At 42.8% G+C, this 16,795-nt stretch overlaps 1 protein-coding gene across 1 annotated transcript; it reads left to right on the top strand.

The window, feature by feature from the left end:
• Positions 1-390: 390 nt before the first annotated feature.
• On the top strand, positions 391-3,528 carry LOC142174531 (uncharacterized). The gene is made up of 6 exons (XM_075240342.1): positions 391-582; positions 1,098-1,725; positions 2,422-2,547; positions 2,746-2,843; positions 2,927-3,064; positions 3,184-3,528. Exons 1-6 carry the CDS (start codon positions 391-393, stop codon positions 3,526-3,528), a joined length of 1,527 nt encoding a protein of 508 aa, XP_075096443.1.
• Positions 3,529-16,795: the final 13,267 nt, after the last annotated feature.

Below are 16,795 nucleotides of genomic sequence, written 5' to 3'. Positions count from 1 at the left end.
TAGGATTCGATCATAACCCTAAAATAAAAATAAAAAGATAGAGAAGAAAGAAAAAAGGAAAGAGAGGGAAAATAAAAGAGAAGGAAATTTGAGTGAAAAGAAATAATGGCAAAAACGAGAGAGAAAAATAAGTGCAAAATAAAAGGGGAGCGACAAGAACCAAATGGGAAAGGTCAATAGTGACTAAAGAAAGGCTGGAGTGAAAAGAAAAGAAAAGAGAGAAGAGGAAGTGCAAAATGAAAAGAGTTAGTTAAGGCCGGGATGAAGCATGAAACCGTTAAAATACATAGTAGAAACTTTTAATTGTTTAAGTGCATTGCATCCCCAAACGTGCAGTTGCCTATCTGTTAAATCTTAAACATTTACAAGTTTGTTGTTGTCATTAAGAACATGAAGGTGGTTATTTTGTTTGGCATTCTGGCAACACACCTGTACAACAACAGGTTTAAACACAAGTTGATCATGGCTGGCAAAGAATTGGACGCGAGTATTATTGACCCGCCGAGAGAGGAGGAAGAATTTGAGCCTGGTTTAAAAGAGGAGTTACATAAGATGAAGCACAAGATGACCGAAATGTACCAGGTATGGATGCAAGGGCACCCTCCACCATCATGACCCACTAACCCTGCTTTAATTCCACCATTGGCTCAATCTCAAGAGGCCCCCACTAATGATTTATCCCCACAACACGCACCTAGCTTCACCCCTAACAACCACTATCATGGCACCACTTCCCATGCCACCCAAGCTCAACTAGCCATAGCAACCAGACAGCCACATACCCTACTCCGTCGGCTACCCCTGTCTTCGTAGCACCCCCGCCAATTACACTCCATCGATCTTCTAGTAAGACGGCATTCCAAGCCCAAGATAACCAGTACTATGCCCCAGAGCCCACCTTCAAAGTCCCAGATCACTACTCCTACACTCCCCACTTTGAACTTCCTGTCGAAACTGAGAAGCCACCCAAAAACACGAAGCAAGAGGAGATATTTAGGAAGGTAAAGATCTTGGAGAAGTTGCTAAGAAATATGCTAGGATTAGGAGGCCAAGTGAGTGCGGCTTATAAGGATCTGTGCTTGTTTCCTGATATCTAGCTACCTGTTGGATTCAAAATGCCCATGTTTGATTTGTATGACAGGCACAGAGACCCCGTGGCCCACTTGAGAGGATTTTGCAGCAAAATGACGAGAGCCGGCGGGAAAGATGAACTGTTAATGGCATATTTTAGCCAAAGTCTGAGTGGTGCAGCATTGGAGTGGTACGCCCGCCAGGACAACATCAGGTCATACAATTGGGATAATCTGGCCCAAGCGTTTGCTCGACATTTCCAATATAATGTAAAGATTGTCCCAGACCGCTTGTCTTTGACTAAGATAGAGAAAAAGCCTAGTGAGAGTTTCAGGGAGTATGGTTTTCGCTGGAGAGAACAGGCAGCACATGTCTACCCTCCAATGGAGGAAGATAAAATGGTGGAGCATTTTCTTCAGGCCTTGGAGCCTACTTACTTGGGTCATCTGATCTTGGCGATAGGTAAGTCTTTCAATAAAGTGGTTAAGATAGGAGGAATGGTAGAGGAAGGACTCAAATCGATCAAGATCATAAGTTACTCTGCTATCAAAGCAACTACGCACGCAATCCAGAATGGCACCGGGGGCGTGTTAGGGAAAAAAAAGAAAGAAGATGTTGCTATGGTCGTCTCAGGATATTGGCATGACCCAACGGGTAAGCATGACCAATATACCCAGCCTCGACCCCAGCCTGAAACCTACACCCAAACTCCATATAATCCACCCTAACCCTACTTCCCACCAATAGAGCCTCAGTATTCAGTCAGGCCACCCAATATCATGTCCACCACGCACAGTCATATGCTCAACCCCTCCTTACCCGCAATGGCGTGGACTAGCTCCACAAAATCCTTAACCCACTCCACGAGCAAACTGAAACCCTACTGGTTCAGGCTTTTATCCCAGACCAGATTATAGAGATGAAAGGCTGAAGCGGAAGAAAACTTTCACCCTGCTTGGGGAGTATTATACCAGCTTATTTTAGAGGTTGAGGCACTTGGATTTTCTGAGGCCAATTGAGTCAAAATTACCAAACCCCACTCAAAAGAACCTGGATTATTCCCTCAGATGTGCATATTGTTTTGATGCTCCGGGGTACGACACAGAAAAATGTTGGAATTTGAATAACGCCATCCAGGAGCTCATCGATACAAACAAAATTGTGGTCCAAAGTCCAGAAACTCCGAACATTAATCAAATCCATTGCCAGCCCATGCCGAAACGCACATGATTGAGATAGTGCATAAGTATGGGGAGCCCAAGAAACCTTCAAAGTTTGTTATGATGATCCGTTTCGGCAAAAGTAAGCCAGTCAAAACTCCCAATGTTACAAAGGCAATATCTTTGATAGTTGAAGGGTTGACAGACAAGCTAAGCAGGCCAAATGATAAGCCGCCTGTGGTAGTCGCGAAGGGGTTACCAGGTGATGATGGAACAAAGCAAGGAAAGCCGAAAGTGGTCATGCGGGGGATAGCAAGTAAGTCTGTCATTATTGTGGAAGGGGCCCGCATTGCCCCTGTTATTATAATACCAGTGACCCAGTTATCGATAAAAAACACCATGGTTGTTCCATGGAATTACAAGCGAGTGATAGTAACTTACAAAGGGAAGGAGGTGTAAGAAGAAGTAAATGAAACCCAGGGTTTGACTCGTTCGGGGAGATGCTTTGCTCCAGAGGAATTAAGGAAGACTAAACCGCCCAAAGATGGTCCAATTCTAGTGAAGAAACTAGTCACCGAAGAGGAAGCAGAAGAATTTTTGAGAGAAATGAAGGTGCATGATTACTCCATAGTATAACAATTAAGAAAGACCCCCACTCAGATTTCTTTTCCATCATTATTGATACATTTAGACAGCACCATCAGGCCCTTATGAAGATTCTGAATGAAGCTCATATTCCTGACAAGATCACAGTGAACCATTTGGAGAAGATTATCACTAAGATATTTGAGTCAAACAGGATTACCTTTTCGGATAATGAATTGCTCTGGAGGGTACGGAACACAATCGGGCCCTCTATCTCACAGTGAAATGCGAAGATTCTATGGTCACAAGGGTATTAGTTGACAATGGTTTAAATGCAAACATTTTCCCTCTCTCTACTCTGTACAAGTTAAAAATTGATGCTGAGAGGATCCACAAGAACAGTATATGTATACAAGGTTTTGATGGAGGGGGAAAAGACTCTATTGGCGATATCGTTCTTGAACTAAAAATAGGACCAGTTGAATTTACCATGGAGTTCCAGGTACTGGTTGTGGCTGTCTCTTACAATTTGATGTTGGGTAGGCCTTGGATACATGTTGCCAAAGCAGTCATGTCTTCTTTGCACCAGATTTTAAAGTTTGAGTGGGACAGACAGGAAGTCATTGTGCATGGTGATGAGAACTTTTGTGCTTACAAGTATACATCCGTCCCATTTATTAAGGTTGAAGCTGATAAGGGGCCAAATTTCTGAAACAGTGTCAGTTGAGAAGGTTCCGGAAAGGGAATACATTCCAGATCCAATGTTAGTTTCTGTGACCGTCATGGTAGCAAATGAAATGTTGAAGAATGATTTTCTGGCGGACAAGGGTCTGGGTGCATCTTTGCAAGGTATCATGCAGGCAGTGTCTCAAAATCTGGGTACATTTGGTCTGGGGTTTAAGCCTACAGAGGATGATGTGAAGAAGGCTAGAAAGTTGAAAAAGAAGGCGCGATTGCTTCCTAAGCCTATCCCACGTCTCTCCCGGTCTTTCATCAAGTCAGAGGTCGTGAAGCATCCAGTGTCAGCAGTTCCAAAGCCTATGGTTGACTTTGATGAAGATTTGGTTAAAAGGTTCCAGAGTCTATTTGAAGTGGTGAACATGGTAGAAATTGGGGAAGGTTCTAGCCAAGCAGACGTGCAGTATATTGGGCCGAAAGTGAAGCTTAATAATTGGAATGCTACTCCTCTCCCTACTCGAAGGAGTCTTGGTAGTTTGCTTTGTTTTCCTTTCTGTTATTTGGAGTATTCCAGAGTTGTAATCCAAATTTTTATTTTTCTCTTGTTTTGATGTACAAACCCTCCTATCCTTTATTTTTAATGAAATGCAATTTCCCTTTTTCCATTACTCATGATAGTGTCATTTTTTCTTTCTTTGTACAGTTCTTTTTATGTTGGTTTTAATGACATGACATGCATGAGGAATCTTCGGTCAAGTCTTAAAAGCCAATCTAACTCTAAAGTAATAATCCAAGAAATAGACTATGATGATGAAACAGAAGGAAATAATCGAAGTACTATTTGAATATAAAGACATTTTTGCATGGTCATATCACGACATGCCGGGTCTAAGTATTGACTTGGTGTTTCACAAATTACCAACTGACCTGGCATTCCCTCCCGTCAAGTAGAAGTTAAGGAAGTTCAAGACTGATATGAGTGTGAAGATCAAGGAAGAAATCACAAAACATTTGGATGCAAAGGTCATTCGAGTCATGCAATACCCTACTTGGTTAGCTAATGTTGATTACTGTGATCTCAACAAAGCAAGTCCAAAAGATAATTTTCCATTTCCATGTATCCACATTTTGATTGATAACTATACTAAGAATGAGATCGGGTCTTTTGTGGATTGCTATGCAGGGTACCACCATATTTTGATGGATGAGGAAGATGCAGAAAAGACAGCGTTCATCACACTATAGGGAAATTATTGCCACCGGGTAATGCCATTTGGTTTGAAAAATGCTGGGGCAACTTACATGAGGGAAATGACTATTGTGTTTCATAAAATGATACACAAAGAGATTGAGGTTTATGTCGAAGAGATATACACAATCTTAAGCATAACCTTACAAAGTGTGCATTTGGCATTCCATCTGGGAAACTGTTGGGGTTCATATTCAGTCGGCGAGGTATTGAGTTGGATCCGTCAAAGATCAAAGTTATCCAAGAGTTACCACCGCCAAGGAATAAGACTGAGTTGATGAGTTTTCTTCTGCGTTTAAACTACATCAACAGGTTTATTACTTAATTCACGACAACTTGTGAACCCATCTTTAAGTTGCTAAAAAAGGATGTTGGGTCAAATGGACTGATGAGTGCCAGAAGGCTTTGATAATATCAAAGGGGTACTTGTCGAACCCACTTGTGTTGGTCCCGCCGGAACCCGAGAGACCTTTAATCCTCTATTTGACAGTCCTGGATAATTCATTTGGTTGTGTGTTAGGTCAACATGACATCACTGGCAGGAAGGAGCAATCCATCTATTATCTTATCAAGAAGTTCACATCATATAAGGTTAAGTATACTCCCTTTGAAAGGACATGTTGTGCCCTGACTTGGGTAGCACAAAAGTTGAAGCACTATAAGTCGTCCTACACTACTTACCTCATTTCTCGTGTGGATCCTCTAAAGTATATCTTTTAGAAGCCTACGCCCACGGGAAGACTTGCAAAGTGGCAGATTTTTCTAATAGAGTTTGACATCATCTAAGTGACTCGAACCGCGATGAAAGGCCAAGCAATGGCCGACCATTTGGCCGACTACCTGGTGGATGAAGAGTATGAGCCACTGAGAACTTATATTCCTGCTGAAGAGGTGATGTAGATTGATGAGGTGGAGCGGGATGAAAAGCCAGGTTGGAAACTTTTCTTTGTTGGAGCCGCCAACATGAAAGGTGTAGGAATAGGGGTTGTGCTCATTTCTGAAACAGGGCATCACTACCGTGTTACGGCCCAGCTTCGTTTCTATTGTAATAACAACATGGCTGAGTACGAGGCATGCATTTTGGGTTTAAGGTTAGTTGTAGATATGGGAGTCCAGGAAGTCTTGGTCTTGGGAGATTCAGATCTTTTGGTGTACAAAATTCAGGGAGAATGGGAGACTCGGATTTAAAGCTCATATTGTATCGATAATGTTTGCATGATCTTTGTCAATGGTTCCAATCAGTCGAATTCAGGCACATTCCAAGGATCTATAATGAGGTTGCCGATGCCTTGGCTACTTTGGCGTTAATGTTACACTATCCGGACAAAGCTTATGTTGACCCTCTGCATATTCAAGTTCGGGATTAGCATGCCTACTATAATGTGGTTGAGGAAGAACTTGATGGTGAACCGTGGTTCCATGATATCAGGGAATACATCAAGATGGAGATAATCAAGTATAGGCCACAGGTGATCAAAAGAAAATAATTCGGCATTTGGCTAGTGGATTTTTCTTGAGCGGGGGAATTCTGTACAAGAGAACTCCAGATCTTGGACTGTTGAGGTGCATAGATGCTAAACAAGCCACAATTTTCATGACCGAAGTGCATTCCAAAGTTTGCAGGCCGCATATGAGTGGGTATGTTCTGGCAAAGAAAATTCTTCGAGAAGAGTATTATTGGCTCATCATGGAACGAGATTGCATCAGCTTTGTGTGCAAGTGTCATCAATGCCAGGTACACGGTGATTTAATTCATTCCCACCATCTGAGTTGCATACAATGTCCGCACCCTGGCCTTTTGTTGCTTGGGGCATGGATGTCATTGGACCGATTGAGCCAGCAGTAAACGGGCACAGGTTTATTCTAGTGGCCATCGATTATTTCACTACGTGTGTTGAAGCTGTGACATTCAAATCTATGACCAAGAAGGCAGTGGTTGATTTTGTCCACTGAAACCTTATTTGCCAGTTCGGAATTCCTAAGGTAATCATCACGGACAATGGTACTAATTTTAGCAGTCATTTGATGGAAGAAGTATGTCAACAGTTCAAGATTACGCATCGAAATTCTACTCCGTATCACCCCAAGAAAAACAGATTTGTTGAGGCACCTAACAAGAACATAAAGAAGATACTTCGAAAGATGGTGCAAGGTTCTAGGCAATGGCATGAAAAGTCGCCTTTTGCATTACTGGGTTACCGCACTACTGTTCGCACTTTAGTAGGTGCAACTCCTTATTTGTTGGTATATGGTACCGAAGTAGTGATACCCACGGAAGTTGAAATTCCATCTCTTTGGATTGTTGCTGAAGCTAAAATTGATGATTATGAGTGGGTTAAAACTCGTTTGGAGCAATTAAGTATGATTGACAAGAAAAGACTGGCGGTAGTGTGTCATAGTCAATTGAATCAGAAGAGAATGACAAGAGCATACAACAAGAAGGTGCATCCCCGGAAATTTGTAGTGGGCTAGCAAGTATTGAAACACATCCTTCCACATCAGGCTGAAGCTAAAGGCAAGTTTGCCCTAAATTGGCAGGGGCTGTTCATTGTAACAAGAGTGTTGTCCAATAGTGCTTTGTATTTAACAGATATAGAAGGCAAATGTGTAGATATGGCTATCAATTCTGACAAAGTCAAAAGATATTATGTATGATTTCTTTGGTTTGTCTAATTGTGTCGTTTGTACTTGGCATGTTTTGAAGATTGGAATGACGAAGGCATTTTATTCTGCTATCTAGACACTCCATCATTTTCTACCCCTTTTAAGCCTTATTTATTTTCTTTCATACCCCTCTTTTGGAATCAGAAGCAAAGTTTAGAAATACAGATACATAAAATATAAGTAAATAAAAAAAAGAAAAAGAAAAGAGGAAAAGAGAAGTAAAAAAGAGAGAATAGGAAAAATGGAAAAAGAGTAAAGCAAAAGAAAGAAAAGAAAAGGAAAAAGAAAAGAAAAGAAAAGAAAAAAAGAAGGGAAAAGAACAAAAACAAAGTAATTCCTATGTCATGAACTACGTTCGACCTGATACCTTTTAAGGAAACATAGGCAGCCTGACGGTTCTCTCCCATCAAAATAAAATTCAAAATTCCCCAGGCAAAGAAATTAGGGCAGAAGTTGCGGTTTTGTAAAAGATCTAATTCCAAAAGTTCTAATTCTGAACCCGTTTAAGCTATTTTGAGCCCTTATGATATTCTTTCTTTCTAACCTTATCCAAAAGCCCATATTACAGTCCAAAGAAAGACCTTCCTATCAATCTTTGAGGAATGCCAAGTCAGGCGAGTTAGAGGTATAATTCGCATCATGGGCAACACTCTATTACACACAATGAAAGTAAATAAATGAGAGAGTCCAATTGGTGAAAACTCTCACGGGCACCTTTGGGCGATGGAAAGCTGAGAAAAATTAAAATGAGAGAGTCTTAATGGTGAAAACCCTCACGGACATCGTAAGGCGACGGTGGGTTGAGAGATGAACAAATGAGAGAGGTTTGTTGGCGAAAACCCTTCAGGGCGCCATAAGTCGAATAAGGTTAGTGACTTTGCAGAGAGATTGGAATATGGAAAAACCCTAGGCATAAAGTATAAAGACTGAAAGGTGGTTGGTTGAATGGACTAGGCCGATTAGTCCGAAATGTATGTCATGATCATTGGTGCCAGCTACTTCACTCAGATAAGTCTCTTTTCCTTTCTTCCTCAAATAGTCATCTATTTCAAATGTTCTTCTTTCCTAATTCTTGAAATCACTGCATTTCCTTTTTCTTTTGGGTCTACTTCTCTAATATTTTCTAGTGTTAGCCTTGTTAAGCAAGCAAGAAAGGATTACAAAGCTTATTACCATCTTTCAATTGCATGAAGAAAAGTGCGGCCAAAATATACCAGGTATAGCATGATGCAAAATGAGAAATAAGGTGTTAGTGCGGAGTTCAAGTTGTCAAGTGGTTTCGTGAACTTTGAGGAAATATAGAGGTTCAAATGGGAAGGACAAAAATACAAAACAGAAGGAGGAGATTGAGGCGTTTAGGTCATTTAGGGTTATGTGGTTGAGGTTCGATCAGAAGGTTAAACAATTCTTTGCCAGCCCAAGGCAACCAATCGAAATAAAGCATGACAGTGGAAAGGTCACCTTCAGCAAGAATGCCGCAAATTAACCACCACATTTTCAAACTGATAAGATTTTCTTTGATTAAAATAGGGGCAAGAATTTCATGTTTTAGAGGAACCCTCTGTGGAGAAAGTGTGCGTCAGATAGGTACAACCTTAAGTTTTCAGGACCCTCCTCGATAATGGGACTTAGTTTTAAGACCTTCATTAGATAATGAGATTTCGCATAAGTTTCACCATTAGGATGTTGAATTTAGCTTTCAAGTTTTCACTCTTAAGATGAAATTTAACTTTCTTTTTCAGGGCCCTATTGGATAATGAGATTTAGTTTTTGATTTCTTATAGCTCTTTTGATAACAAGATTTGATTAACACTCACAGCTGTTTCCGAAACCAAACTGGGGCAGAAAAGTATCTTTTGTTCTGCCTATTTTGTTGTAATAGCAGGCACCCCTAGAGGAACAAGGGAATTCAGTTCAAGAATTTACAGCAGGCGCCCACCTGGAGGAACAAGGGAATTGAATTCAAGTATTGGCAGTAGGCGCCCACCTGGAAAAACAAGGAAACTCAGTTCAAGTATTGACATCAGGCGCCCACCTAGAGAAATAAGGGAATTCAGTTCAAGTATTGGCATGAGGTGCCCACATGCAGAAACAATGGAATTCAGTTTAGGTATTGACAGCAGGCGCCCACCTGGAGAAATAAGGAAATTCAGTTCAAGTATTGACAGCAGGCGCTAACCTAGAGGAACAAGGGAACTCAGTTCAAGTATTGACAGCAGGTGCCCCACCTAGAGAAACAAGGGAATTTTGTTCAAGTATTGGCATCAGGTGCCCACCTGAAGAAACAAGGGAATTCAATTTAAGTATTGATAGCAGGCGCCCACCTGGAGAAATAAGGGAATTTAGTTCAAGTATTGACAGCAAGCGCCCACCTGGAGAAATAAGGGAATTCAGTTCAAGTATTGACAGCAGGCGCCCGCCTAGAGGAATAAGGGAACTCAGTTCAAGTATTGACAGCAGGTGCCCCACCTAGAGAAACAAGGGAATTTTGTTCAAGTATCGGCATCAGGCGCCCACCTGAAGAAACAAGGAAATTCAATTCAAGTATTGATAGCAAGTGCCTACCTGGAGAAACATGGGAATTCAGTTCAAGTATTGACAACAAGCGCCCACCTAGAAAAATAAGGGAATTCACTTCAATTATTGGCATCAGGAGCCCACCAGGAGAAATAAGGGAATTCAGTTCAAGTATTGACAGCAGGCGCCCCACCTGGAGAAACAAGGGAATTTAACTCAAGTATTGGCAGTAGGTGCCCACCTAGAGAAACAAAGGGAATTCAGTTCAAGTATTGACAGCAGGCGCCCCACCTGGATAAATAAGGGAATTTAGTTCAAGTATTGGAATCAGGCGCCCACCTAAAGAAACAAGGGAATTTAGTTCAAGTATTGACAGCAGGCGCCCCACCTGGAGAAACAAGGGAATTAAGTTCAAGTATTGACAATAGGCGCCCCACCTAGAGAAACAAGGGCATTCAATACAATTGTTGGCAGCAGGCGCCCACCTGGAGAAACAAGGGAATTCAGTTCAAGTACTGGCATCAGGTGTCCACCTGTAGAAACAAGGGAGTTCAGTTCAAGTATGGGTAGCAGACGTCCACCTGGAGAAACAAGGGAACTCAGTTCAAGTATTAACTACAGGCGCCTACCTGGAGAAATATGGGAATTCAGTTCAAGTGTTGGCTTGAGGCGCCCACCTGGAGAAACAAGGGAATTCAGTTCAGGTATTGACAGCAGGCGCCCACCTGGAGAAATAAGGGAATTCAATTCAAGTATTGACAGCAGGCTCCCACTTGGTGGAACAAGGAAATTCAATTAAAGTATTGGCAGTAGGTGCCCATCTGGAGAAACAAGGGAACTCAGTTCAAGTATTGACAGCAAGCGCCCTACCTAGAGAAACAAGGGAATTTTGTTCAACTATTGGCATCAGGCGCCCACCTGAAGTAACAAGGGAATTCAGTTCAAGTATTGATAGCAGACGCCCAGCTAGAGAAACAAGGGAATTCAGTTCATCTACTGATAGTAGGCGCCCACCTGGAGAAACAAGGGAACTCAGTTCAAGTATTGACAGCAGGTGCCCACCTGAAGAAACAAGGCATCCACCTGGAAAAACAAGGGAATTCAGTTCAAGTATTGGCATCAGGCGTCCGCCTGGAAAAACAAGGGAATTCAGTTCAAGTATTGATAGCAAGCGCCCACCTATAGAAACAAGGGAATTCAATTCAAGTATTAACAGTAGGCGCCCACCTGGAGAAACAAAGGGAACTCAGTTCAAGTATTGACAGCAGGTGCCCGACCTAGAGAAACAATGGAATTAAGTTTAGGTATTGACAGCAGGCGCCCACCTGGAGAAATAAGGAAATTCAGTTCAAGTATTGACAGCAGGCGCCCGCCTAGAGGAACAAGGGAACTCAGTTCAAGTATTGACAGCAGGTGCCCCACCTGGAGAAACAAGGGAATTTTGTTCAAGTATTGGCATCAGGTGCCCACCTGAAGAAACAAGGGAATTTAATTCAAGTATTGATAGCAGGCGCCCACCTGGAGATATAAGGGAATTCAGTTCAAGTATTGACAGCAGGCGCCCGCCTAGAGGAAAAAGGGAACTCAGTTCAAGTATTGACAGCAGGTGCCCCACCTGGAGAAACAAGGGAATTTTGTACAAGCATCGGCATCAGGCGCCCACCTGAAGAAACAAGGGAATTCAATTCAAGTATTGATAGCAAGTGTCTACCCTGGAGAAACAGGGGAATTCAGTTCAAGTATTGACAGCAAGCGCCCACCTAGAAAAATGAGGGAATTCAGTTCAATTATTGGCATCAGGAGCCCACCTGGAGAAATAAGGGAATTCAGTTCAAGTATTGACAGCAGGCGCCCACCTGGAGAAACAAGGGAATTCAACTCAAGTATTGGCAGTAGGTGCCCACCTAGAGAAACCAAGGGAACTCAGTTCAAGTATTGACAGCAGGTGCCCCACCTGGATAAACAAGGGAATTTAGTTCAAGTATTGGAATAAGGGGCCCACCTGAAGAAACAAGGGAATTCAGTTCAAGTATTGACAGCAGGCGCCCCACCTGGAGAAACAAGGGAATTAAGTTCAAGTATTGACAACAGGCGCCCCCACCTGGAGAAACAAGGGAATTCAATACAATTGTTGGCAGCAGGCACCCATCTGGAGAAACAAGGGAATTCAGTTCAAGTACTGGCATCAGGCATCCACCTGTAGAAACAAGGGAGTTTAGTTCAAGTATTGGCAACAGACGCCCACCTGGAGAAACAAGGGAACTCATTTCAAGTATTAACAACAGGCGCCTACCTGGAGAAATATGGGAATTCAGTTCAAGTCTTAGCATGAGCTGCCCACCTGGAGAAACAAGGGAATTCAGTTCAGGTATTGACAGCAGGCGCCCACCTTGAGAAATAAGGGAATTCAATTCAAGTATTGATAGTAGGCGCCCACTTGGTTGAACAAGGAAATTCAATTAAAGTATTGGCAGCAGGTGCCCACCTGGAGAAACAAGGGAACTTAGTTCAAGTATTGACAGCAAGCGCCCTACCTAGAGAAACAAGGGAATTTTGTTCAACTATTGGCATCAGGCGCCCACCTGAAGTAACAAGGGAATTCAGTTCAAGTATTGATAGCAGACGCCCAGCTAGAGAAACAACGAAATTTAGTTCAACTACTGATAGTAGGCGCCCACCTGGAGAAACAAGGGAACTCAGTTCAAGTATTGACAGCAGGTGCCCACCTGATGAGACAAGGGAATTCAGTTCAAGTATTGGCATCAGGCGCCCACCTGGAGAAACAAGGGAATTCAGTTCAAGTATTGATAGCAAGCGCCCACCTATAGAAACAAGGGAATTCAATTCAAGTATTAGCAGTAGGCGCCTACCTGGAGAAACAAAGGGAACTAAGTTCAAGTATTGACAGCAGGTGCCTCACCTAGAGAAACAAGGGAATTTAGTTCAAGTATTAGCATCAGACGCTCATCTGAAAAACAAGGGAATTCAGTTCAAGTATTGACAGCAGGCGCCCACCTGGAGAAGCAAGGGAATTCAGTTCATGTATTGACAGGAGGCGCCCCACTTGGAGAAAAAAGGGAATTCAGTTCAAGTGTTGGCAGCAGGCGCTCACCTAGAGAAATAAGGTTATTCAGTTAAAGTATTGGCATCAGGAGCCCACCTGGAGAAACAAGGGTATTCAGTTCAAGTATTGGCAGTAGGCGCCCACCTGGAGAAACAAGGGAATTCAGTTCAAGTATTGGCAGCAGGCGCCCACCTAGAGAAATACGGGTAATCAGTTCAAGTATTGGCATCAGGCGCCCACCTGGAGAAACAAGGGTATTCAGTTCAAGTATTGGCAGTAGGCGCCCACCTGGAGAAACAAGGGAATTCAGTTCAAGTATTGGCAGCAGGCACCCACCTGGAGAAACAAGGAAATTCAGTTCAAGTATTGATAACAGGCGCCCACCTGGAGAAACAAGGGTATTCAACTCAAGTATTGGTAGTAGGTGCCCACCTAGAGAAACAAAGGGAACTTAGTTCAAGTATTGACAGCAGGCGGCCCACCTGGATAAACAAGGGAATTTAATTCAAGTATTGGAATCAGGCGCCCACCTGAAAAACAAGGGAATTCAGTTCAAGTATTGACAGCAGGCTCCCCACCTAGAGAAACCAAGGAATTCAGTTCAAGTATTGACAACAGGCACCCCACCTGGAGAAACAAGGGAATTCAATACAAGTGTTGGCAGCAGGCGCCCACCTGGAGAAACAAGGGAATTCAGTTCATGTATTGACAGTAGGAGCCCCACTTGGAGAAACAAGGGAATTCAGTTCAAGTGTTGGCAGCAGGCGCTCACCTAGAGAAATAAGGGTATTCAAGTCAAGTATTGGCATCAGGAGCCCACCTGGAGAAACAAGGGTATTCAGTTCAAGTATTGGCAGTAGGCGCCCAGCTGGAGAAACAAGGGAATTCAGTTCAAGTATTGGCAGCAGGCGCCCACCTGGAGAAACAAGGAAATTCAGTTCAAGTATTGACAACAGGTGCCCCACCTGGAGAAACAAGGGAATTCAACTCAAGTATTGGCAATAGGTGCCCACCTAGAGAAACAAAGGGAACTCAGTTCAAGTATTGACAGCAGGCGGCCCACCTAATAAACAAGGGAATTTAATTCAAGTATTGGAATCAGGCGCCCACCTGAAAAAACAAAGGAATTCAGTTCAAGTATTGATAGCAGGCTCCACACCTGGAGAAACCAGGGAATTCAGTTCAAGTATTGACAACAGGCGCCCCACCTGGAGAAACAAGGAAATTCAATACAAGTGTTGGGAGCAGGCGCCCACCTGGAGAAACAAGGGAATCCAGTTCAAGTACTGGCTTCAGGCGCCCACCTCTAGAAACAAGGGATCGGTTCAAGTATTGGCAGTAGACACCCTCCTGGAGAAAGAAGGGAACTCTGTTCAAGTATTAACAATAGGCGCCTACCTGGAGAAATATGGGAATTCAGTTCAAGTGTTGGCATGAGGCGCCCACCTGGAGAAACAAGGGAATTCAGTTCAGGTATTGACAGCAGGCGCCCACCTGGAGAAATAAGGGATTTCAATTCAAGTATTGACAGCAGGCGCCCATTTGGTGGAACAAGGAAATTCAATTAAAGTATTGGAAGTAGGTGCCCACCTAGAGAAACAAGGGAACTTAGTTCAAGTATTGACAGCAAGTGCCTTACCTAGAGAAACAAGGGAATTTTGTTCAACTATTGGCATCAGGCGCCCACCTGAAGTAACAAGGGAATTCAGTTCAAGTATTGATAGCAGACGCCCAGCTAGAGAAACAAGGGAATTCAGTTCAACTACTGACAACAGGCGCCCCCACCTGGAGAAACAAGGGAACTCCAGTTCAAGTATTGACAACAGGCGCCCCACCTGGAGAAACAAGGGAATTCAATACAAATGTTGGCAGCAGGCGCCCACCTGGAGAAACAAGGGAATTCAGTTCAAGTACTGACATCAGGCGCCCACCTCTAGAAACAAGGGAGTTCAGTTCAAGTATTGGCAGCAGACGCCCTCCTGTAGCAACAAGGGAACTCAGTTCAAGTATTAACAACAGGCGCCTACCTGGAGAAATATGGGAATTCAGTTCAAGTGTTGGCATGAGGCGCCCACCTGGAGAAACAAGGGAATTCTGTTCAGGTATTGACAGCAGGCGCCCACCTGGAGAAATAAGGGAATTCAATTTAAGTATTGACAGCAGGCGCCCACTTGGTGGAACAAGGAAATTCAATTAAAGTATTGGCAGCAGGTGCCCACCTGGAGAAACAAGGGAACTCAGTTCAAGTATTGACAGCAAGTGCCCTACCTAGAGAAACAAGGGAATTTTGTTCAACTATTGGCATCAGGCGCCCACCTGAAGTAACAATGGAATTCAATTCAAGTATTGACAGCAGACGCCCAGCTAGAGAAACAAGGGAATTCAGTTCAACTATTGACAGCAGGTGCCCACCTAGAGAAACAAGGGAACTCAGTTCAAGTATTGACAGCAGGTGCCCACCTAAAGAAACAAGGGAATTCAGTTCAAGAATTGGCATCAGGCGCCCACCTGGAGAAACAAGGGAATTCAGTTCAAGTATTGATAGCAAGTGCCCACCTATAGAAACAAGGGAATTCAATTCAAGTATTAGAAGTAGGCGCCCACCTAGAGAAACAAGTGAATTCAGTTCATGTATTGACAGCAGGCGCCCCACCTGGAGAAACAAGAGAATTCAGTTAAAGTGTTGGCAGCAGGCGCTCACCTAGAGAAATACGGGTAATCAGTTCAAGTATTGGCATCAGGCGCCCACCTGGAGAAACAAGGGTATTCAGTTCAAGTATTGGCAGTAGGCGCCCACCTGGAGAAACAAGGGAATTCAGTTTAAGTATTAGCAGCAGGCGCCCACCTGGAGAAACAAGAAAATTCATTTCAAGTACTTGCAGCAGGCGCCCACCTGGAGAAACAAGGGAATTCATTTCGAACTTAAGCATCAGGCGCCCACTTGGAGAACAAGGGAATTGATCTCAAATTTTGTAGTACCCGCCTAGGGAAACAAAGGAACACAGTTCAGAGTTAAGCCGAAGACAACGGCAGGGACCCGCTTGAAGAATGGGGTCAATTCAAGTTAGGAATAACAGCATCTCGCCTCAAAAGCGCAAGTCTACAGTGCAAGATACGTGGTAGAACCGTAGAGATTCCATGATCAAGTTTGAGGATATATAGATAGGATTCTTGTAACTCATAGATCATAGATTAGTCTAGCTTCTTTTCATTTTGTATCGGTGTAATAAGGAGTACAGCAAGCAATAGCAATGGCAGCAGCAGTGAAATCACAGCTTCTCGGCAGTCCCAGCTACCAAAACTTCCAGAACTACACCAACCTAATTCATTTATAGCCAAAGATATGTAGGCAACCTCAGAAGCAAGGTTCGGTGAGGCTTTTCAAAATGCTTCCTATGAAGTATCCAAAGGGGCAAAAATCGCTCGTATTTGCTCACTTTATCTTTGCCCGAAAACTCTTCGTGTTTCCGAGAAAAAAGGGGAAGCTGTGAGCACGTGATTTTTGCCCTATGTGAAATACTCCTACAAATTGAAGAAATAGATTTGTCCCAAATTGTTTGCAATTTTATAGGATTTTTGTAGAATTTCGTTAATTGTTTATATTTTTGTGCATGTCTAATTCTGTCAAAATCATGAAAAAATGTGCAAAATACCATGTATTGCATTTATATCTTGTCTTCATAATTTTAGGATTAATTAGTTAATTAATTTCTTTATTAAAAAAATCAAAAATATTGGCTATTTTTGCAGTTTTATTTATTAGTCTCAAATCAGTAATTTCTTTGATTTAGCTTTGAGTTAATTAAT

Source organism: Nicotiana tabacum, chromosome 20 (assembly GCF_000715075.1).
Source record: "Nicotiana tabacum cultivar K326 chromosome 20, ASM71507v2, whole genome shotgun sequence".
NCBI classification, from domain to species: domain Eukaryota; kingdom Viridiplantae; phylum Streptophyta; class Magnoliopsida; order Solanales; family Solanaceae; genus Nicotiana; species Nicotiana tabacum.
The sequence above is the reverse complement of the archived record's forward strand: the minus strand, read 5'-3'. Positions and strand labels throughout refer to the sequence as shown.